This window comes from Rissa tridactyla, chromosome 1 (assembly GCF_028500815.1).
Source record: "Rissa tridactyla isolate bRisTri1 chromosome 1, bRisTri1.patW.cur.20221130, whole genome shotgun sequence".
NCBI lineage: Eukaryota > Metazoa > Chordata > Aves > Charadriiformes > Laridae > Rissa > Rissa tridactyla.
In genome coordinates, this window is record NC_071466.1 from 133,965,279 (window position 1) to 133,989,774 (window position 24,496).

A 24,496-nucleotide genomic window follows, 5' to 3' on the forward strand; every position below is an offset into this window, starting at 1 on the left:
AGGACTCATTTTTTAATTCATGACGAGCCCCTACTTTCACCTCCCAATGTGTCTAGTTCCATGAATTTAAGCTCTAGGTGTTCCCACAAGCAGCCTGAAGCTTGAAATTTGACCATTTCAGTGCTACTAGCTGCTAATTTCTGATCGGAATTGTCCCTTTTGTGCGGAGCGCTAGTTAATACCACTTTTACCAGACCATTGCTCTGACTGAGACTGTCAGCCAGATTGCCCAGCTCTGCTAAGCTGTCCCAGTGCCTCTTGAAGCCCTGCTGTGAACACATGGTAGGCTCTGGTGTACCCCACAGCAAAGCAACACACCACTCTCTTGGTGTTTCACAGGCAGTAAAACCCCTTTGCATCTCTCAGGCTGATATTCTTGGACAGAAAAATATCCAGGCTACAGGCCGCTGGAGTTCTTCCCAATCACTTTGCCCTTCAACAAGGTCTGTCACACTCTCCATTTCCCACCTGTTTACACATAGTCCATATCCTTCCACCCCACTCCCCCAACAATAGGTGTACCACTTACACCACACCACAACAACTTTCCAGTATCACAATCAAGGCTTCTCTGGAGCTTTGAAGTCACTACAATTATTGCAGTCTCAGGGCATGCCGGGTACTCGTGTTTGGGCAAGAGAGTCTCCAACATTTACTGCCTGCTATCATGAGCAAGACAGTTTCCACTTAGGAAACTTAATTTTACTTTTTGCACTTAACATAATCCTAATTATTGCTTTAGGCGATGAGGAAAAGAAAAAAGAAACATTAACAATTAAATAAACACTGAGGGAAACACCTTTGATGCACTCCATTAGTCCTAACTTCCTTTGTTTTCCCTGCCAATTCCTTCAGTGAGGGTGGCAGTGCAGGAGGCTGTGTTTTTTTTCTGCTGCTCCTTGCTTCTTATTTATTTTCCTCTGCTCTAGCATAGATGCTCCACAGGCTGCAGTCCCTTCAGGGGTTGTATTTCCTCCATTGTGGGCTCTCCAATGGCTGCAGTCTCTTCAGGGTTTGTACTTGGTCCAACATGTCTGACCAACTGTGGACCACAGGCTGCAGTTCCTTCAGGATTGGTACCTGCTGCATCGTGGGCCCTCCACCGTCTGCAGTCTCTTCAGGAGTGTATCTGTTCCAGTGTGGCTTATCCACAGGACACAGCCCTCTCAGAGGCATACCTCCTCTGGCATGGAAACCATGTCTCCAGCCATGTCCCCATCTCTGTCTTTTCCTACTTCTTCATTTCTCCTCTGTATTGCAGCTGCAACTCTGTCTTAAATACACAGGAGCAGATCGGCCATGTGCTCCTCTGATTGACTGATGCTTTGGCGCACAGTGGGTTGTTTCCATTGTTTTTAGAGCCAGCTGTAACTGACTGTAATGGGCACACGGCAGTGGATGACCTCCTCCTGCACAAGGAACACCCACAGCCCCTTGCTGGAAACCCTCCAATTTATCCCCCAAGTATCCCACCCCACCACACACTTTTTGTGTGTGACTGTTAACGCAAAAGAAGGACTTCTGTAAACCTTTTGCGTCTTGGTGGAACCAAGGGGATGTGCCGACCAACTATGCTTGTAGTCAAGAGAGAGCAAGAGGCTGTCCAAACAAGTCTCCACTATTCTCTGCTTACCCTTCATGTAACCCTCCCTTTTCAACCCACAGGCTCAGAAAAAGAATCTCTGAACAGACCTGAGCAGAGGACTCCAGCATCCTCTTTGTGTTGGCAGTTGTGCTGGCCCCATGCCCTAGAGGGACATGCCCAGAGATCAGATTCAGCCCCAGTGCAGTTCACATCGTCCAGCCAGATCTGTCCAGAGCCTTCGCCATAATGAGCAGAGGCAAATGCCTTGATGGCATGTCCACATCGCAGCTGTTTGCAAACAACATTAGCATCTGATAGATCCCACTTATCGTCACAGATGGTGCCCCAGATGCCGTCATGATAAAGCTCTACTCTCCCAGCACAGCGGTTTGTTCCATTCACCAGCCTGATCTGTCTGCTACCTGCAGGAAGAAAACCCAGCTGTCAACATGCGATATAATGACAACGCACAGGTCAGTGTAATGACTGTATGTTTAAAACACTTTTAAGGTATCATAGAATCATCATAGAATCATAGAATCATAGGTTTGAAAGGGACCTCTGGAGATCATCTAGTCCAACCCCCCTGCCAGAGCAGGGTCACCTAGAGCAGGTTGCACAGGAACGCGTCCAGGCGGGTTTTGAATGTCTCCAGAGACGGAGACTCCACCATCTCTCTGGGTAGCCAGTTCCAGTGCTCTGCCACCCTCAAATTAAGGCAGTTCCTCCTCATGTTTAGGTGGAACTTCCTATGTTCAAGTTTGTGCCCATTACCTCTTGTCCTGTTGTTGGGCACCACTGAAAAGAGCCTGGCCCCATCCTCCTGACATCCACCCTTTAAGTATTTATAAGTGTTGATATGATCCCCCCTCAGCCGTTTTTTTTCCAGACTGAAGAGACCCAAATCCCTCAGCCTTTCTTCATAAGAGAGGTGTTCCAGTCCCCTAATCATCTTGGTAGCTCTCTGCTGCACCCTCTCTAGCAGTTCCCTGTTATACCCATGTCATGTTCCTGTTATACTCCAGTTCTTCTGTTATGATTTGTTGGGCAGAACTCCTGTGATGCTAAAACCTCATAAAGGGAAAGGCCTTCTCCTGCATCAGGTAAATGTTTGAATAATTCCTGTGAGTTGTTGCAAACAAGGAGTGTGTAGTCATAATAAGTATACGAGGAGATCATCTTATCTTAGAAAGCCTGAGAAGCTATTTTCTACATAAACAGAGACAGTTTCTGTTACAGATGGGTTACAAAATACGAGAAGATTAGAAACAGTTCTAATTTACTTTAGAAAGCCTGCAGATATCTATACATATAGAAATGTCACAACATAAAACCTATTTAACTGCCAAGTCAGAATGTGTGGCAGTCATGGCCAAATTAATGTTTTTATGACTTCTGTATTCTATCATTTCTTTTTGATTCTGTGAGATAGATTCTTTAAGAAATTCAGAAGAAGAAAACATTATATAAATTACACTTGCTTCTTTAACTATCATTATACAGGCAGGTGGGTGTCACACACTCAGACCCATGCCTATTTAAGATCTGGCGAGACCACAGCACAAGGCGGGGCTAGAGGCAACCCAGGAAGCATTCTGTTCCCCTCGCGCAGTAACTCACCTGAGCAAATCACACCAACGTCTTCAGCAACTCCCGTTGGCACTGTCTGAGAATGGGAGGTCTTACAGAGCATCAGCTGAGTCTCATTTCCAGCACACTGGACATTCCTTAAGGCCACAAGACCCTTGCCTCGCTCGGACCTTGGAAGGTAATAGGCTTTCTCGGCAATTCCACACTGAAGCTGTCTGCATACCACATGAGCATCCTTAATGTTCCAGTCATCATCCAGGACTCTGCTCCACGTGCCATGGAGAGAGATCTCAACTCGCCCATCACAGCGGCTCTCGCCACCTAAGAGTCTGAGTGATTCAGCAAGACCTGGGCTCAAGAGAGTTGAAAAATGTATTGAATTTACTGCTCTTACTGCAGTAAGAGCATAGAATAGAAATAACATGCAGGACAGAGATGGAAGACAAATTTCTATGTTGGTAAAGAAAATAATTCTCACCGCGGGTTAAGGAGACCACCTCTGTTAGGGCTTTGTTTGCTTTCATGTACATAAGTCTGCAACGGGAAGTGAGAAAGGCTTCCCCAGCTCAAAGACTAGATGAGGAGTCAAGTACATCTAAACAATATGAATCCCTCTACTAAATGAAGTTTTTATGCTGAAGCAAAGGTTGGCTGGGTGAGGGAAAGGAAGGGGCACTGGAGACAGGCTGACAAACCAGACTTACTTGTCGGAGTGAGATCACTAATGCTGCGTTTGTCTGAAGTCGCACTGCCCATAAAAGGCCACTCCTGACTTACCTGAGCAAATAACAGTGGCTGCGTCTTCGGCTGAACAGGCTGGATTGCCCAAAGTCACCTGAGCACAGTCCCACAGGCAGGACTCTGTCCCTTCACAGTGAAAAGCATCCCTCCATACAGGCCCGTTCCCGTCCACAAAACGATCTCCTGTCTGGATTGACCTTGCATAGCCACAGTTCAGCTGATGACAGAGAACGTCGGCAGCTTGCAAATTCCAGTGGGAGCGACAGAGTCTTCCCCAGGTGTCTCCATGGCGGATCTCCACTCTGCCAGAGCATGTGGTGCCATTCACCAGCCTGCCCCCTGGGCACCCTGAATATAAGAGAAAGTGGGTACTGAGGTGTCATGTTAGTAACTGCTCATGGGCATGGCCTGAAAGTGACTCGGAAATGGAAATGAGTTTCTCTTATCATTCAGTAGTGAAAAAGATTCCACTGGGCCACTGGAACTTCCATACTCATAACTAGACTTCAGTCCACCCTGTTTTACTAAGAAGAATGACTAGAAATCAGGATCTGGTCCCCTTTGCAATTTTTAAACTCGGGACACTAGGTTTCAGGGCTCTGGGTGAACTAATAGACCTTAATTGTTCTGACCAGCCTCGCCTGGGGCCTCCAGCTGTGCATCCTACTGGTCCAAGGCCTCACTTAAACCTGGACCATGCCTGCAGTCTGTGAATGGTGTAACTGTCTCCAGTCTTGTCTCCTGCTGCTCCTGACTATTCTCCAGTTGGACCCAGCATCGGATTGATTACTTTGCCTTGTCTAGGACTGTCCATAGACATTATTATCAGTACCTCCTTCTGTCCTTTGTGCAGATGCTTTGGATTGTGCCTTGGTGGGTAAGGACACTGTCTGTCTTGTCCTCGCCCTCTGCCCCCAGCTCATCCCACTTTGTGGAGCAGCCCTGTTCTTGCTGCTGCCTGACACCGGGAGCATTTCACAGAGGGCAGCCTTGTGCAGGCTCAAAGTGCAGCCTCAAACCCTGGAAATGCCTGGCGTAGCAGACAAAAAACAAAGCTTGGCTCCACAGATGCCCTCTGGGTTTTGGGTCCATATTTTTCCTCAAAGAAGGAGTTTTTCAGTTCTCCTCTTAGTCCTTTCCGCTGCTCACCTGAACATATCACACGAGCGTCTTTTCCAGCAGGGCATTCATCTTGCGGTAACACACTGACAGGACAGGCTCCCAGGCTTGAGCCATTCTTCTTGCAGCTGAATGTGCCGTTCCAGACAGATCCATTTCCTTTCCCGAAGGACTGTCCACCTGGTATCAGTAGGGCGACTCCACAGTCCAGCTGCTGGCAGAGGGCATTAGCAGCTGGTAAATCCCACAGGTAGTCACACAGGGTTCCCCACGTGCCTCCATGAAGAAGCTCTACTCTCCCTGAACATGTGGTACTGCCATTTGCCAGCCTGTACCCACCATAGCCTGCAGGAAGAATAAAGGAACTTAGCTGTTAGGGTTTTTTTTTGGTTTTGTCATTTTTTTGGTGTGCTATTGCATTGAAATTTGTAAGAGAGATCTAACTGCAAGGAACTAGCACTCAGTATGTCTCAGGTTGCTGGGAAGCATGTTAGACCAGGATGCTCATAAGCCAGCTCTGAAAAAAGTCTTTATTGTCCATGTTGTAGCTTGCGCTACATGACTAAAAGCCTTTTGACTCTTTAAGTTCAGTCTCTCCTCCTCTGCTCTGCTTTCTCCCCCGCACTCCCCTCCCCACCCCCCAATACTCTGCTACCTTGCAGCATCGTTTCTTGCAGAGGCAGTTCCAGCATTGCCATGCAATGGAGCATGTGAGAAACTCAGAGTAGGAGCTACTAGTAGCACTCTCTCAGTCATCTCACATTACCTGGTAAGCAGCAACTGCAGCGTGCCGTTCTCAACTTTCACCCATGCCACAGCACAAGGTTCTGAACACAACAGGCCATGCCCATCGGCATATTCACAATAATTTAAGTGCAGCATGGGTAGGTGGTGTCCTACTCCCAGCCCTGTGCAGTCCCTCTATCTTCTCACGCTGTTATTTCTCACCCTTGCCTGGTCCTTGCATCATACTCCCCCTAATGAGACCTGTATTTCCACTCTGAGCAGTGACTCTTGCAAGATGGAGGCAGGAACCAAGACCTATCAGTTACTGATACCTTAACTGGGCCGTTTGGCTGTGACAGGTCCCCAGCCAGTGCTCCAGATAGCCATGGCCAGTGGGACAGTGTCCAAGACAGTCTTGAAACGGACTGCAGCCCTTTGGCTGGGAAATGGATATGAACTGCAGTCCTTTCCAGGCTTGTTTTGTGACAGGGTGTTGCCAGCAGCTCTGCCCCACATTCAGTTTGCCCCTTTTGATTTGTGCCCTCAGGAAAAAAGTTGCATTTGCTAGGTCTAATCATCACTTTTGTAGTGGGTGGCAATAAATTAACTGTATTTAGAGTCCCCAGCAGCCTTGCCTCTAGGGAGTTCTTAAATAATGTTACCTGGCAGTCACAACTAAAGCTATCCAGACCTCTGACAACCTTTTCTATTTATTTTTTTTTTTAATAACTTAAATTTGTAACTTGTGCCTCCTTTGACTTTTTGGAGGTATGGTACCTCTTCCAGTTTTACAATTAACTGAAGTGCCAGAGATTAACATGCACACTGGCAGCACAGAAGATACATTCAATTTGTCTGCTCTGGCCATCTTTCCTTTTATGTAAGAAGGAATTCTCAGCACTATTGAGTGCATACCTTTAGTAGTATAAAAGAAATTACAGCCCTTTTGAGATCTGCATCCCTGGTGCAGAAGTGAAGAGGTAACAACAGCCCATGTTAAATGTAGACTCTCAGTAGAGTAAATGAGAGATCGTGGGGCTGCTCTCTATTACTTCCTGGCCTTCCCTGGATGGCTCAAGGTGTGATAGGGGAAGCACTCAAGCACCCTGAGGACCACAGAAATATACAGAGGCTCTGAACTGTGGGTTGACGGGACAAAGACATATAGGACACACATAAATTATATCCATCAGTCCAAAGTCTCACCTGAACATATAACAGTGGCATCATGAGAGCATGTCTTAATATGGTGCAGTATCCTGGGACAGTGGGCGAGGTGAGTCTCATTCCCCTCACAGTGAAACTCTTCTTGCCAGATCAGTTCATGTCTGTCTCCAAAGTGAGTTCCTCTCAAGATATCCACAGCCTGGCCACACTCTAACTCATTACAAATAACAGAGGCAGCTTTGAAATCAATGTGCGAAAAACAGACTGTAGCCCAAGTTTCTTCTTGCTTTACTTCCAGATGTCCTGAGCAGGCAGTGTCCCCTCCAGTCAGATGCAGCCCAGAGAAACCTGGAAATAAACCCCCAAGAAACCCAGCATCAAGGGCTGGTTGTACTGACCTAATTTAATAACTACCATACCTTCATGGACAAGTTCTCTGAGGACTGCTGACACTTTTAAATAACGATTGTGGCAATTCCTGTATGCCACTGACAAGAGAGAAAATGGTGTGTGGGAATGCTTGTTTCTTAATATGTGAAAATACTGAATCCTTTGGAAGGAGGGAAATTTTGAGCATTTGCCAAATGCTTCAGAAATAGCAATCCCCAAATGAAAAAAAAAAAAAAGTAAAAAAAGCCATGTACTACTGTGTGTCCTTGAGATGTCATTATTCAAATGAATAGGAAGCTGAAGCACACTGGAAAGAGGAAATGTTGCAGCCATCTTCAGAAAAGCCTGAAAAGACAGTCTGGAGGCTGGTCAGCCTCGCTTTGCTACCTGGGAAAACCACGGAGTGAGTCCTCCTGGAAAACATTTCTGGGCACAAGATGGTGACTGGGAAGACTCAGCATGGATTTACCAAAGGTAAATCACGCCAACAACTTATTACTTTCTCTGGTAAAAGTGACTAAATTTGTGGATGAGGGGAGACCAGTGCATATCATTTATCTCACATTTAGCAACACCTTTGACACTGTCTTGCACAATGTTCTTGTGTCCAAATTAGGATGTTACAGTTTGGGCAGGTGGACAACTACATGGTTAAAAAGGTAATTGGGCAGTCAGGCTCCAAGAGTAGTGATTAGTGGGTTGCACTCTACCTGGAGGCTGGAAACAAGTGGAGTACCACTTGCTGAGTCTTTTGTGGGACCAGAATCTTTACCAACAACCTGGAGGAGGTGATGGAGTGCATTTGGGGGTGGTGGGAGATAAACCCAAGGGCAGAGCTCCCATTCAGAGGGACGTAGACAGGCTGGATTAATGGGCTGACCACAACCAAAAATCGAAAAGGGCAAATGTAAAGTCAGGAAGAAAAAAACTCTTGCAACGGTGCTTTATCCAAAAAGCAAAACCAAACACATCTTGCAGAGGAAGGCAGCCAGACAGACATTGGATTTCTTTGCCATTGCAGATTGTCCCATCTCAGCTTACACAGAGATCTGGAGAAGAAGGGTAGTTGTATGGCAAAACACAGCATTTTCTTGCTTCTCTATCTACACCTGCTTTTGTAGCCCCCATGCCTGGTCAAAGACAAGTTTAGTACTGCTCTCCTCTTGCCTGGGAGAGCTGTGGTAGAAACAAATAGTGTTTCTTTTTCTGCTCTATGTCATTTACTATGTGTACTTTAAGGCTATGTCATTGCTGTGCCTAGGCAAAGGAGACATACACTTGTAGTCAGCAGAAGACTTAATGCTAGTGCAACTTGCTTTAGCTGAGTGGAGGCCATGGAGGAAGTGTTACCTCTGTGCAATACTGGGCTTTATCCAGCTAGGACAAAGTTTGACCTCGGCCTCATAGCATTTTTCTATTATATTAGGTTGGGTGACTTCTTACCTGAACACATCACTCCAGTATCAAAGTAATGAGGGCAGGTAAAGGCACCCCATCCTGTGTGTGAGCAGTTCCAGAGAGCAGATTCATCACCACGGCAATCAACTCGATACAACCATGTTGGTCCAGTTCCTTCTCCAAAAGGAGCTCGATTAAGGGCCTGAACAGCAGATCCACATTGTAGCTGCTTACAAACAACCTCAGCATCTTCTATGGTCCAGTCACCATCGCACACAGTTCCCCACTCCTCCTCGTGTTTTACTTCCACTCTCCCAGAGCAGGGGCCAGTTCCATTTGACAACCTCAATTCATCAGCACCTTCATACACAGAGACAGAGCAAGGTTATGGAAAGGACAGTGCCTAATCATGATTATCTATTCCAGAGGGTTAATGATATTATTATTACTCTTAATTTACTCTTAAATCAGAGCTATTTGGCTCACCTTTCTAAGTAGTCCAATTTAAAGGTTTCTTGCAGGGAATTGTGTCTGTATTTACAAGTTTGAGCTAACTGCACTGCTAAAATGTAAGTTATTTTTAATGACAGGTGAGCTTTCTCTTCTTCTGACCTACCAGGGCTGGGAAATGCTGAGTAATATCCCTGCTGCGTGATTCACAAAGGCTTCAACAGAAACTCCTCCTTTCTCTTTGTTGTTCTGTCATGATGATATCCAGCTGAAAATTTTCACTGGGCACCAGTTTCTTCATTCCCGTGTTCCATATGGTGTGAAGAAGCAATTTCTCTTGTCTGCCTCAACTTCTTCCCCTCAGATAAACTATTACTTGCAACTCAGTGTCCCAATACTCTTTATTCTTTCTCTTCTCTCTTGCCCTAGCCACAGGGTCCCCTAGTCAGGGGTACTTGAGGAGAGAAGATAATTAGTCATGAGCGGTGGCAAACTATCTCAGGAGATGCAGCAGCATAAACAGAAGACAGATAGGTAGGTTTTCATGTTGTTCCTCATGCCCCGCCATCTCTTAGGGTGGGTCTGATGCCCAAAGGAACCTCTGTTCCTCCTCTGCTCCCAGGTCTGCCTCTTTCCTTTTATATGGATACACGTTTCCCAGTCCTTTTACCCGTGGACTTACAAAATAACATTACAGTCATCACAGAGCACTTGATAAAGAGACGGACAGAAGAGGGAAGATCCACATGTTGGTTTCTTGCTTTACAATGTTGGGCTGCTACTATAGATGCTTCATCAAATGTTATACAGTAGCTTAGCACAGGGAGTTACAGGCTAGAAAACACAGGGACCATTTTGTTACATTCAAATGCAGGAATGATGGTGGGACACAGAAGCAGTTCTTAGGAAATCAAGCTACACAAAGGCCTGCTAGGACCCTAGAAACACAGGGGAACAGGTCTGAGATTGTGTCTTCCATAGACACAGTAAACACTGGAAAAACTGGTGTGTAGCCTAAGATGTAATGACACATAAAGAAAAAAAGTGGAATTTTTCAGGAATTGTCTTAAGGTTTTTTTCCCAGTCAGGAATTTTATGGCAAGAATTTTGGAACATCTTTTCATAAAAAAGATTCTTTACCTGCAGAAAGGTAAAACTCTGTTTGAGTAAAAATCACATGCAGAATTGCAGAATCATAGAACATGTTGAGTTTACATTCTGAATTGATGTAGACAATGATTTTCTGTAGATATTTGTGAAAACAAATGTTGAAGCAAAAAAAAAAAAAAAGCCCAAACCTTCTGCCAAATTCCACCAAAAGCAGTCACTGTTGTAATTAAACAACAATATGGATGGCATTCATTTGTTAGGTTATGTGATAGAAAGCTTGTCTCCATGTGCGAAGAACACTGGAACAATGGCAGGTGGGGGAACACCAATAATCTAGTCAGGACCCTGCTCTGCCCCCTTCTAGGGTTGTCCAGGTATGAAACCCATCAGTTGAATCAACATGAGGGCTTTCTGTGTCACCTTAGGGACTGAGGGGGGCTACTGTCTAGACGCTATGGGACACTCTGTGGGATGCAAGAGAAGAGCATCTTGGAATTGCATAAGGTTTATTATGGGATGTTTAGAAGAGGAATCAAAGGTGGGGAAAGGGAGGGATCAAGGATGTTAAGTTAGGAGCAAGCATGGGAAAATAGAAGGGTAAGTGGATAAAAGGACTGGAGTCAATGGGCACACTGAAACACAGGAGTTTCTGTCTGAATATCAGGAAACGCTTTTTACCATGAGGATGACTGGGCACTGGAACAGGTTACCCAGGGAGGTTGTGGAGTTGGCTTCCTTGCTTGAGCAGGGAGGTTGAACCAGATGACCTCCAGAGGTCCTTTCCAACCTCAACCATTCTGTGATTCTGTGAAAACGTCCAGTGGTGGGTAAGCAGGCTGCTGGACAGCATGCTTGTCTGGTTATGCCCTGCACCTAATCAGCACTGTCCATTGTGTCCTTCTATTAAAATCTATTTCTAACTGTTTTCCTGGGTAAGGTGACTCTATTCAGTGTGGATGTGTGTGTATGGAGTTTCAAGTGCCAGCAACTGGAGCTGGACCACAGGTCACAGAAGCACGTGTCTTTGGTGCTGTACTGGTTTTGGGTGGGATAGGGTTAAATGTCTTCATAGTAGCTTGTATGTGGCTATGTTTTGCATTTGTCATGAAGCCGGTGTTGATAATAACACAGGGATGTTTTAGTTCTTGCTGAGCAGCGCTTATGCAGCATCAAGGCCATTTCTGCTTCTCACACTGCAAGTGAGTAGGCTGGGGGTACACAAGAGGTTGGGAGGGAACACAGCTGGGATAGCTGACTCCGACTAATCAAAGGGATAGTCCATACCATATGACACTTTGCTCAGCAATAGAAGCTGGAGAAGAGGGAGGAAGGGGGGATGTTCAGAGTTAGGGCGTTTGTCTTCCCAAGTAGCCATTAGGAGTGATGGAGCCCTGCTTTGCTTGCACACGCAGATTTTGCTTTACCGATAAAACTGTCTTTATCTCAACCCATGAGTTTTTCTCATTTTTACCCTTCCAAACCTCTCCCCCATCTGAGACTGTTCACTCAACTCCTGCTCGGATTTTGGCTAACACAGCTCATGCTAAACCCTGATGTGTGCTGGGAGGAGAGCCATTAGGTCAAAGGGAGAGCACCATGTAGGCGGTCTAGGTGCCCAGAAAGAGATAAAGGGCCATTATAATACAGCCATTATCACCTGCAGATTGCTGGTTCCTGCAGCCATTGGCTTTTGTCTGGCAGTCTCTTCAGAATCTGCTAATTTATGGAAATGGTATAGACAAAACTTCCAAGCTGGAAGTTATAAAACATCAGCTTACCCAAAAAGCCTTTGAAGGAGATGCAGCAGCAGCTGGAGTGCTGAGGCGTTCATGCTTCCCAGTGTGATACAGGGGGTGCCCACACTGTGATGGAGGAGGAAGGATGAGGACTCTCACTGTTGGCTAGGTAACTAAATTGTTTGTTTTTTTTTTCTCATAAGTGCACAAATTAAGAGTTACGGGTTATAAATTATGAAACCTTATAACTTGAATCAGTGAATTCAGATGACAGACTAGCCTGGGCAAAGGGGAAATGAGCCCCTGTAGTTGTGTTTGTTTATTGTATTTCTTAATGAGCGGCTAAAACAAAGATTAATTCACAGAGTATATGTTGTCCTGTAAATTTAAGAGATCCAAATGGATTGTGATACCCATCCTGCCAGGGGAGAGTGAGTGAGCAGCTATGTGGTGCTTAGCTGTCTACTGGTGTTAAGCCACAACAGATGCCAGCAACTGGAGTGAGTGAGGGTATTGCATGACAGTGTGTGATTGCTAGCGAATATCAAGCTGGACTAGCCAGTGAGTAAGTTAATTGGCCTGGGAGCGAAGTATGTGTCTCTGGAAGCGAGTAACTGGAGAAGTTGGCTACTAGAAGGACCAGAGGGTCCGGACCAACTACTGGAGAGATGGTAGGGTCAGGGTGTCAACTCAAAGACCCATTTGCATTTGTGTCAGTGCATGAGCTACAGACGCTGAGGATCCAGGACCAGATACTGGATGGGCTGAGTGTCTGGAGGAATCCAGATTGTATTTCCACTGAGGGATTTTTATTCTGATCAGTCAGAGAAGAAAACAGAATCACAGAGTCACAAAATGATTTGGATTGGAAGGGACCTTAAAGATCATCTAGTTCCAACCACTCTGTCATGGACAGGGACATCTTTCACTAGATCAGGTTGCTCAAAGCCCCATCCAACCTGACCTTGAACACTTCCAAGAACTGATGAACTTTAAAAGGTAGAATGTATTTCAGAAGGTAGAATCTCTCACTAAGCAAGAGCAAAGAGCTGTGAAAAGGTTACAAGGCCTTGTGAAACAGGACACTTTAAACAATACATGGCTTGCTAAAGAATATACCCTTGGAGAAGAAGGTTGATAACAAGGGAACATCCCTCCGCAGAAGGCACTGAAACCAGCTGAAACCCGGACAGCTGCTGGATGAAGCATAAAGTCAACAAAGATCTGCAGTAACTGGGGAAAGGAACAGGCGTCAGTGGGAGATCGCGACCACTGACTCAATTAGAGACTGAACAGAACTAGCCCCTCCCACTGTACTGGAGCATGCGCACATCAATTAAAAGACATTGTGGCTTTAAATGAAAGCGAGACGCTGTACTAACCAATACAGATTGTTAAGATAAGGTATTAACCAATAATTGTAATTAAAGGTGTGTATTTCTGTGTTTTGAACTGTATAAATATTCTGAGGAGTGTGTAGGCCTGTGTGCTGTCTTTGAGGATTGCCACCTAGCACCCATCTCAGCAGCAATGATTTCAATAAATACCTCTACTCTGTGTGTATAGTGGCATCTTGCACATCGGGTAAACGACCCCGCTTTGGGATAACAGGATGGGGCATCCACAACTTCTCAGGGCAACCTGTTCTAGTGTCTCAGCACCCTCATTGTAAAAAATGGCTTCCTTATATTCAACCTAAATCTATCAGTCACCTCATACACCCCTTGTAACCAAGTTGTTGGATATGAGCTTTGTGCTTCTCAAGGTGAAAACTTAAAAGGAGAAAATGGAAAAAAAAGCTGTGTTGACATTACTGAACCAGGTGAATGCAAAGCCACTGGTGTTTAGAGCATGAAAGAGGAGACAACAAAATGGGTAGGAAATCAAATGGTAGAAACCCACATGCAAGACTTTGGTATTTCCATATTAAGGACAAACTACAAACTAAGTGCACTCAGGAAGAGTTTAGCCACTACATGTGAGACTTGTCTTCATTTTGACAAGATTTGAATTTCAGCATGTCAGGAAACAGGGAAATGCCTGAAGAGGGCCAGCAACTTCTTTTGAGTCCTGGAGGATCATTCAGATTGACCACATAGCTAGACAACGCTTACAGGACAGTCACATAGGAAGCCTAGTAACTTTGGTCTCAAATTAGCGCTGTTTCAAAACGTGACACACAATGGAAAATTAAAGCAAACATCTATAGGACAGGTTTGATCCAATTGTCAGTGCCCTGAGTGCACTAATAATCCTTAATGGCCTTGAGCTTCTCCAGTTGAGGTCCCCACCCACACACTCTGTCCATGGGCCCAGGCCTCTATTTAAGCACAAGCATGGACCTTCTGTCCTGCCTGAGCTACATCGTTGGTGCATCTGTGTTCAACTTGGGCACAGCTGCACCTGGCCATGGGCACTGTTGATCGGCACTCTGAGGCACAGACTGACTTCTCAGCTTGACCTTGGACCTGCCTCATCTCTATGAACTTGCCTGATGATATGAGGCAAGTTGGCAACAAGAGTAGAACCCAACTGCCACCCCTAGGTCTGCCCTTCTTGCTGCTCTTCCATTCTCCGGGGCTGGGCCCTGGGCTGGTGAGGCCCTCACCCTGCCAGACATGTTATTGCAGATGGAGCAGCTGGCCCTTGCCCTCATACCAACTCTAGAGCTCATAACTCATCAGAGTCACCTCTCCAAAGGTGACACAGTTAGCTAAGACAACCACAATTCTTAGTAAGACTGCACTGGAAGCAAGAAAGGTGTCAGAACCTGACCAGGTACCAAGAGAAACCTGCAGTACTCATTATGACCCAGCACTGGACAGTGATGTGAAGAGAAAACAGTCCAGCTATGCACATCTTGCAAATAGTCCAGGAAGACACCTCTCAGAGATCATCTCCTATCAATCATGGCATTTGATAAATGACAAAAGATAATTAATTTGCACTAAGACCCTTGGGTTTTCCAGTAAGAGTTTTTAAAACAATCTGGTGTGGAAAATATTACCTTCCCTCTCTTAATCAAGAGAGAGGGGTTCCTACGTATCACACTGCTTGCTGTCATTTGAGATTGTGAAACAAGAATATATAATTTTTCTTTGCATTTGAAAACAAGTATAATTCCTCTCTCTATTCACTGTAAGTATGTCAGTCTTAGCCCGTAACTGATGCTAATGCAGCCACTTCCTTCAGTAACTAACCATCATTTCATTTCTCATTCCGGAGTAAAGCCCTTGCAGTAATCAACTAAAATTTTGCCTCCATCTCCATATGGTCTGTAGCCTGCTTCTTCCCTGCTTCATCACACACAGACAATACACCTTTGATACATGATCACCTCTTGTACATAGGCAAAGGTTTTACCTCTTTGCTAATACTGCTAGTCTTCCTCACAATTTCCTGCCTATCATTTAGATTCAGAAATGCAAAAAATTTAAGGGAGATTATTCAAGTGACTGACAACTAGTAACTCCCAAAACCAATTTTTTCTGCAAACTGTACTCTCTTCTCAAATTTCCTGAGTAAGAAAGTTTCTCACATACATAGTACAAGTCTCTAATAACTACGAAATCCCTTTGTACTTGCCACATGTTGTCTCAGGAGTATAATCTTTCTGTAATAAGTCTTTTAAGACTCTTCTGAAAGACATTCTGGAGAACAACCCACAGTTTACTTGAAGAACATATCCCAGAAAGGAGTTTTCTTAGCTAATATATATATATATTTAAAAGAGAAATAATTTCTAAGAAAAATTAAATTCATAATACATTATTAAAGGAAACAGATAATGTATTTCCATCAGCCATATCCAGGAGTAAACCAGCTTGTCGCTTGGTTGGTTGAGCGACCTCTTTGCATTTAAAGTTTTAAATCATCCAACATCTGATGTTTTTAACGTGTCACAGCATGCAAGGCTGGATGCAGAAGTAGGCATAACCCGATCAACAGATTTAAATATTCCCTAATCAAAACTATCATTTGCTGTAATCAGTCTTATGTGCTTTTTTATGATACCTACAGGCACACTCTTTTGTATCCCTCACGGTCCGTAGCATGTCCCACCCTTCATTGAATTCAGTGGTACTAGTCCCAGAGTGAGGTTCTGCTTGGCTAAGGCGGCATCAGATTTTGGCTCGCTCTAGCTGAATATCTCGTTCCTCTCCTAGGCCAGGGATGAGAATGAGCCGTGCAGCCCCGTACCCAGAGCCTCAGTGGAGGTTTTCGGCACACGTGCTACCTCGGTCGCAGGTTGCCTGCTCACTCCCCGAGGGCCATGCCTCCTGCACTGCCTGCGGGCTGCACCCTCCCTGGGGAACAGCAGGGGGCTGAGGCAGCACGGAGAGTGCAAGTACTGCCAGAGCAGAGACGTGGATTGCGGGTGCTGATCATGGTGTCAAGCTAGAGCTACTCGTGTCTGCATCTGGCAGTGAGTCACTCGGGTATTATCCCCTGTTAATAAAAAGAAGTTGGCAGAAAACTCACTCTCATTTCTACAGTACTGGTCAGTTGACGCTCAAACATTGCTATGAAGATGTCCAAGTACAAATGTTTAATATGGTTCTTCACGCTCCTTTGCACAGAAAGGCCCATGCCGTCTCTTCCCATCTGCTTCAACGGTGACTGCATCCACACAACTGGTGAGAACCATTAAGATTAGGGCCACGCTACATCAAAGTATCAACCATGAAGTCTTGTTCTCATCACATGAGGGTGCGACCACCAGTCACAATGCCGTAGCGCCACCTCCATGTGTATAGAGACAAAAATGGGGATTCCAAAATCTGGCTCTCGTCATCAGCTTCAAACATGTACACATAGCTCTAAAAGAGCAGAGAGACAAATAGCAATAAGCTCCGGGTACACGGGAATAACTGAAGGGCCGGTATGTTACCCAGCCAAACTCCACTGGACACACAGAGCACAGCAACATCATTTTAACTGGTGTTGAATTAAGACCTGGAGTAATTAATTCTGTCTACACAGAGCTCAACAGGGGAGGCAAGACAGTAGTAACAATACCCAGCTGGCTTCCATTACAGCTCGGCCGTTTACTAAGCTTGGATTCGAATTGTTATGAGAATGGCCGGTCACTGACGTCTGTGTAAAATAGAAAACTATTACAAATGGTTTACCCTTCTTTCTCTCAGGATCACCAAGGAGACTGAATCAAAGACAAAAATGTATTTAAACACCTTCTTGACACTTTGCCTTACATATTGATGGAATAACAATGTATTTATACTGAATTTACATAGTTTTCCTACCTCACTGCCTTACGTGAAATGAAGTGTGTACTTACCCAGGGAGACCTGAACGGAGAGGAGAAGCAGCCACAACACTGGAGTAGAAAGATGTCCTTCTGTTGCCATTCTGATTGTGGACAGAAGAAACTTCACTCTCTGTTGGGCTCTGCCTAGACCAAACTCTGCATGGGCTTCTCTGTGTCTCACAAATGACTACAAAGGAGGAAATATAGATTCACATGATAGCATGAACTACATGAAGGAACCAATAGAAATATTGTTCACCTTTTTAGACATTATCAACAGATTAATCTCAAATCTGAAAGAACCAAAACCTCCAATAAAATTCAAAAATTTTGCCTGTGACCATATATGAAGGATGATTGCGCTTCTGATGTCATTATCGATATTGTTTTGTTTTACTATGGGACCAACATTGGTAGTACAGGCAGAGCAGTACGCAAAATGGTTATTTCTCACCTGACAAAACAATGTGAAAGTCCAGAACATTGGTCATTTTGTGAATCATTTTGGAAGAGAAAAAGGCAAAGAAAATCCCTAGATTTGTAGCTCATCCATCTCCTTGGGACCAATTGTACCCCCACTGTAAAATCAACGTAAGTAGTTGACACTCACTCAGTCTTTGAGGCAAGCGCTGCTCGGAGTTTCCTTATTCGGTCAAAACTTGAGAACTATATGGGCAGAGGCTCTTGAAAGACCATCTTCCTTAGGATGCGAATTACAGGACTTCCTGTTTCGTCTACTGAGTTTCTTTTTGTTTCAGGTTATGTATGACCATTGCTGGTAGTTCTGCCCACTCTCTTATGATGATGAATTTAGGGAAATAAAAGCTGCTGTTAATCAAACTGTGGCTACTAGACTCATTCTTGCAATTGGAACCAGTTGCAGAGCATGATCTGTTTACACTGGTCTGAACACACAATCCTCTTTATGACAGCAACGCACATGCTCTTTTTGTCTGATGGCAGCTATCTGGTGTTTATCCAGAATCCCAAGTTCAGTGATGTCCAAGCTGTTAGGTCCTTAGTACACCAGTAAGCTCTGCAACCTCTTCCCTTCTCACTGGGCTTTGACTGCCTGTGCAGGGTCTGTATAACCTCGCAGCGGTGTAACCTTGGGTCAGACTGCTGGGGAAAGAGCTGCATGAGGAAGAGCAGAGAGAAGTCTGGCTAGAGGCTGCCCATACTTTGCTCAGGAGCTGCTCAGGAGCTCAGACACTTGCCTGTGGTCTCTGCTAGAGCTATATGGCACACAAACTAGGGTCTGGCCATGCACTTTGCTGACTGACTTTAGTCAGCTGATCTGCTGACTTGACTTTATGGCTTGATCTTGTACCTGCCACCTTACTATGGTCTTGTTTGGATTGCCTCAGCTGCTGACTTAACCTGGGTGCAGTCACTGGACCTATTTGGTTCTTCTTGTTCAGGTACTATGGGACTGTACCCCTTGGTGAGGATCCTGCCTCATGCCTGGCTTGCTGTCAACTTCAGTTCCTGGCTGACCTTCCCTTGCAGAGCAGCCTGCTTCTCCTCCTTGATATAAATCTCTGAAAAACAGAAAGTCGCTTCCACTCTGTTTGAAATGTGGCCAGGGTGAGGAAAAAACCACTACAGATGTGTTAATGAGAGATAGACAAGGTATCCATTATAATATCTGTTCCTGTACTGAAGTTCAGTGGTTTCACTTAACACTCTTTTCCTTGCTGATTAGTAGCTATCAACAGAATTTTCACTGACATTTTAAACCCACTCCAGGAAGTCTAAGAGTGAGATCTATTACTCAGCGTGCTGTCCGTTGATAACCAGAGTCTCATTCACGGGCACTATGACCAAGTAACCAGGTACATGCCCATGGATGTTAGAACTCCAGAATTCTCTGGGGAGAAGCTGTTACTCTCCTTTTCTTCTCTTTCCCACTGCAGACAGGGATGCCATCAGGATCAGTATTCACTTGGGTTGGGACTGGCAGCATGGATTTCCTGTGCCCAATGGCCATGAGGGCTTACCTAAAAACCACAGTCCCCGTGATGACTTTAACAAGTCCTGAATATGTCTGGTGAGACCAGGGTGTGCTTCTAGCCAAATGACCAGGAGAAGACATCTATTCTAGGACAAGTTCAGTGGAAACGTGACATCATGTCTTTCATCCAGCCTTATCCATCTAGCAATATTTGTGAAGGACCTTAAAGGTATCTTCTCACTAGACTTGTATACAGAATGTTCCTATATGGAACAGTAACTCATCAGTTACCATTCCACAGCCCATCAGAACTGTTTGTATCCTTTGTCTGGATAGAGGGGCATTCTGGGACACCATATACGCTCAGATAGCAGAAGGAAAACCAGCATCATCTCCACTAAGCACAAACATCTTGTTCTACGCGTCCAGAAGTTCTGCTTCTTCCTCAGATGGATGAAACAATTCCTTCTTCTCTAAGGAACCCACCTATGTCCCCCTACCTCCCGTCTCCCCACACCCCCTCCAGTCAAACTGTCTCCCTTCTTCACTTCTTTCCCATGCCGCTTATAAGCCAGTCACAGGCTGAGGATTCTGTCTCTTCTCTCCTGGAAATAGGGATGCTGAGCAGGAATCTTGCAGTTGTCTTTAAAGCAGAGTTCAAATGTCATAAAGTGAGTACCTGTTTGGAAAAGATTCTCTGCCATCAGTTTCATCCCTCTGGAGGTCCATCCCCACCTTTTCAGAAGTATTCCCTGATGCTTTCCACATTGTATTCCTGCTGTTAGCCTTAGAAATAGATGCCTTCTCCTCCACAAAACATTGATCACCACAGCAAAAGTTTGTAACGGGACAAAGAGAGGGAATTGGAAGTTTAAAACAAGGGCAGCTGATAGCAGGTCATCAAGAGGGTCTGGAAGACTAGGAATGACTTCAAGACTTATGAAGAAATACTGAAGTATATTTGCTTTAGGTTTAGTTTTCCCAATGTGAACATACATTTCTGAATTCTTGGTGTTCTTTTTTTTGACTCCACATGAGTTCTGGGACTTCTGGATGGTTTCTGTCACTTGTGAAGGTTATTTCAGAATTGGTTTCCCCACCAGAAAAGCCTGGGAAGATGGACAAAAACTAACCCTTATGGTCTGGAAGCATGCAACAAAATGTGCTGGGGACAAGACTCAACATTGAGTACTTGAAAACAAACTTTACAACTCTGTAACTTAAAATCATATTGCATATAGAGTTGCAGGGACACTGGTTTAGCACACACCCTTGGACAGGAAGATGTAACAGGTATTGGTGTCTAGAATCTGAAAGAGATAGAAGACCCTTACAGGATCCCAAATAAACTGTGAAATTTTGCAGCCAATAGTTAGATTGCATGAGAAAGCAGGAAGGAAATAAAGAGAGAATTTCCTGTGCTGTATGAGAAACATCGTACTAGTATCAATTGTCTGACTTCCCTACTACACATTCTGAGAGCAGAATGAAGTACATTTCTTCACAGAAATGAAAATGGGGTCTGAGGATACTGGTTGACAGCTGTTTCTGTGTTTGCTGAGTAGGTGCTTCAAGACACCCAAGCAGCACTTTCTTCCAGGGGCTCCTGTTGTCAGCTCTGGGGGTACCTACTGGCTAAAGATTACTTCTTGGTTCTTTTGCAAGAAAGTTTTCCTTACTGCAATAAGCAAAAATTTAGAGGTGGCAGAGCCCACTGTTTTCCGGCTTGCAAGGAAGGAAGAAGAAAAGTAGATAGGGGGCAGGCCTACAATCCGGTTGGAGCACAAAGTGAAGCTTTGTTGTTCTCAGGATCTGTCCATATACAGGAGATACTTACCTTCCTGCAAAAGGAGGGTGGTGGGAGAAGCCCAATAAATAGCCCTCTGTTTCATAAAGAAATCACTGGTTTATATCATAAGTATAGTGAGACATTAGTTCTCTCTTCTCTTCAGATGCTCCTTAGTTTGCCACTTTGCATTTGCAAAGGAAGATAGCATGGGGAACTGACACACATAAGGATGCTGCTGCATGGCTTTGAAGCAGGCTGCATGGGTACCACCCGTGGGTTGTGTAGCAAGAGTAGTTGGAAGGCTTGTGCGGCAGGACCCCTTAGCTGAGAGGTGTGCAGGGACTGTTTTCACACTGACTCACCTAAGGCAGCAAGTACCATGGAGACACTGGGGCTTTCATCTTCTGGAGCAAGCAATGAAGGATGTGGTTAGAGGCTCATCTCATTTTTGAAGCAGTCAGCACAAGTATTGTCTACAGTGCTAAGTAAAAGTTGGTCAGGGACTGATTCCTGGGACTGGTGTCAAGTGACACAGACTGACTTGTGCCAGCACTGCATGGGATTAATTCCCTCTATCTCACATTTCCCTTGAAGTGTGCCAAAGCAAAGCTAGCGGCTGAACGAGCACCTGAGCCATGGGCAGAGGTTAAGTGCTTGAGTTTGCTTGCTTATCGTGCCCTGTAGCTGTACCCACACAGTCCCTCCGATCTCTCTCTCCTCCAGCTGAAGAGCTCCCTGACCTTCTTGACACCTGCCAGGATTCATCCTCATGACAGTATGGGGCATCCCTCCCCACGCACATGAAGATGAGGTATATAGAGTAGGACGTCAGCAAGAAAAGTCTTGTCCTTGCAGTCTGTAAAAAACTTTCTTTCTAAAAGAGTTTTGAAGACCTGGCAGTACAGAGCTGTCTAGTGGGAGATCTCTTAGGAAGCAGTTGTAGTGGAGATGGCTAAGAAGACCCATTAGCAAGCTCTCTGTTGGATCATCTGGACTACAAAGGAGCCTTTGCAGGATTCCAGGCATGCACACTGGTGCAGGGTAAGCAACAAAGGAGGCAGTTCAGGCCCTTTTAGAACATAGGAAAGAAAACACAGAAAACATTTGTTAGAGACCATTTCCCGAGAAACAGAGGTGAAGCAAAGAAAGTCATAGAGGGATGGGAGACAATGGGAATGGGTACCTCAGCTGCACTGACACAGGATTGTCCAGCAGGTAGACACAGGGAACCTATGGGGACAGGAGATCCAGGACATCAGCAGATCTTCAGGTCACAAAAAGCTCAGTGTATCCATCTTTGCAACTGTCAGGTTTGATCTCTGCATACCAAGAAGCCCTCCTGCCACAAACTGCTTCGAGCTCTAACTCAGGGCTTTTCAAGAAGGCTAAATCAGGGATGTTGATGTACACTGTTTCTGAGGCTCTTGCTGCCAGAAGCTTTAGTAGTGAGGGAGCAACAGAGATGCCATCATCTTCCTCAGCTCTAGGCATATCAGTACTAGACCTTGCTGAACCTTTCACACAGCAGACCCAATGGCAGCCTCAGCAGGAATTCAGAAGAGGAACTTTCTCTCAGAAACAGAGGTGAGCTGCTAGGCCTGCCGTTTGCAATTTCCTGACTATTGCTGCAGAGGAGTACTTAGGTCTTGCCAGCCTTGCCATAGCCAAAGGGATAGCCTGAGGGTGGCTCAACACACAGGGATGGCAACGTGTGGTGACAAGGGAGCACAGACAGGCATCACCTCCCTGGGAATTGCCTGGTCTCTCTTGCAGCACCTGGAATCATTTCAGCTGCCTCGCTGAGAGCCACATATTTGGTGGATTGCAATGGGATGAGAGAAAAGCTGCTCCTCCAGGCAGTGGTTTAGGCCAATGGTATCTAGAAGATACCTGGGGATATGATAAAAAGAAGGCAGTGGTGCCGTTGACCACTACCCCATGCAACACTGCAGGCTTGGGGGAGGAGCGGCTGGAGAACTGCCTGGCAGAAAAGGACCTGGGGGTGTTGGTCGACAGTTGACTGAATATGAGCCAGCAATGTGCCCAGGCGGCCAAGAAGGCCAGTAGCATCCTGGCTTGTATCAGAAATAGTGTGGCCAACAGAACAAGGGAAGTGATTGTCCCGCTGTACTTGGCACTGGTGAGGCTCCACCTCAAATACTGTGTTCAATTTTGGGCCCTAAATACAAGACAGGCATTGAGGTGCTGGAGCACGTCCAAAGAAGAGTAATGAAGCTGGTGAAGAGTCTAGAGAACAAGTCTTTCAGTTTCTCTGAACTGGAATGTTTCTTTTTTTAACTTTTCTTTTGTGTTGTGGTTTTTTTTTTTCTTTTCTTGATGGTAAAGAGACTTTTGAAAGGCAGGTTCTATCTCCATCTTATATTTGCGTTCTTAAACAAATAGGGAATCTCATTTAATTCATTCCTTCCTTAGAAGTAGCTTATGAGACGTCTTTAAATGTAGAGTATATCGTTTGTCCCAGTTCTTCCAAATCTCCCTTTCTGTTAAAGATATTTTGTTGATTTGAATAAGGGACACAGAAAGCTACGCTGGATTTAATATGGTGTCTGTTATTTCTGCTTGTATGTATAACAGAGGTGGAAGGCATGTTCTAAATATTCAGGAGGCTCTCAGTGTTCTCTTTTAGAGACAACTCTTTGAATCTGTAGTAGTTCCTTCTTCTACAATTAGCTATGTTTCCCCTTTTCCCTTAAAGCTCCTTTTCTTTTGTTTCCTTCTGTTGTCTGGGTTGTAATTTTTGTCTATTCCTAATTTCAGGTTTTACCTCTGTTTTCTGGGTCATGTTATACCCTGGTTGTGCTGCAACATTAATCCTATCAAGACTCTGTTCCATTATGGATTTTTGGACGTGAGTTTTTAATTTTAACTCAAAATCTTTTCTGTTATGAGGTTTTTTCTTCTGCTCATGAGGAAGACACCCTTGTGGTTACCAACAGCCCTTTGTGTTAGCTCTCAGATTGTTCTTCTGGGGAAATATTTTTAAAAGCAGACCTGTTACAATTCCATATAGAGGAAAAGGACTTTTTGTTGAGACATTCCGCTGAAACAAGCATGGTGTTCCCTTAAGACAGTGGTAAGAGTAGTATGGGTAGATAATGCAAAGTTAGGACGCACCAACAGCACCAAGGAGGAAGGAGATAACTTGAGGATGAGGGTAAGGTGACTGGATGAAACATATTACTACATAAAAGGAAGAAAAATGCCTAGATCTTTTCATTCTGTAATCAATGAAGCGGAATCATATCATTATAAAAAAAGGCAAATGCAATTTTAGGCTGTATTAGTTGAGAATTTGCAGTACAGATAGAGGATTCTTAAGGTTACTCTACAGAGTATTTTCTGCAGTTAACAATTTTGCTCATGTATAAGTAAAATAATGTACTAGAGTTGGAACAATACAAAGAAGGCCTTTAAGGATAATCAGAGGAATACAGAGTCTGTCTTACGGTCA

At 44.9% G+C, this 24,496-nt stretch overlaps 1 protein-coding gene across 1 annotated transcript in view; it reads right to left on the bottom strand.

Annotated features, from left to right (window-relative positions):
• Window positions 1-17,381, bottom strand: part of LOC128913884 (antigen WC1.1-like) — a 33,010-nt gene extending 15,629 nt beyond the window's left edge. Inside the window, exons 1-7 of the mRNA XM_054212225.1 lie at window positions 17,312-17,381; window positions 8,762-9,076; window positions 6,968-7,276; window positions 5,066-5,380; window positions 3,953-4,264; window positions 3,206-3,523; window positions 1,693-2,007 (exon numbers count right to left, since the gene is read on the bottom strand). Coding sequence (XP_054068200.1) covers window positions 1,693-2,007; window positions 3,206-3,523; window positions 3,953-4,264; window positions 5,066-5,380; window positions 6,968-7,276; window positions 8,762-9,076; window positions 17,312-17,381 — 1,954 coding nt within the window. The remainder of the gene's footprint in view (window positions 1-1,692; window positions 2,008-3,205; window positions 3,524-3,952; window positions 4,265-5,065; window positions 5,381-6,967; window positions 7,277-8,761; window positions 9,077-17,311) is intronic.
• Between the last annotated feature and the right edge of the window lie 7,115 nt (window positions 17,382-24,496).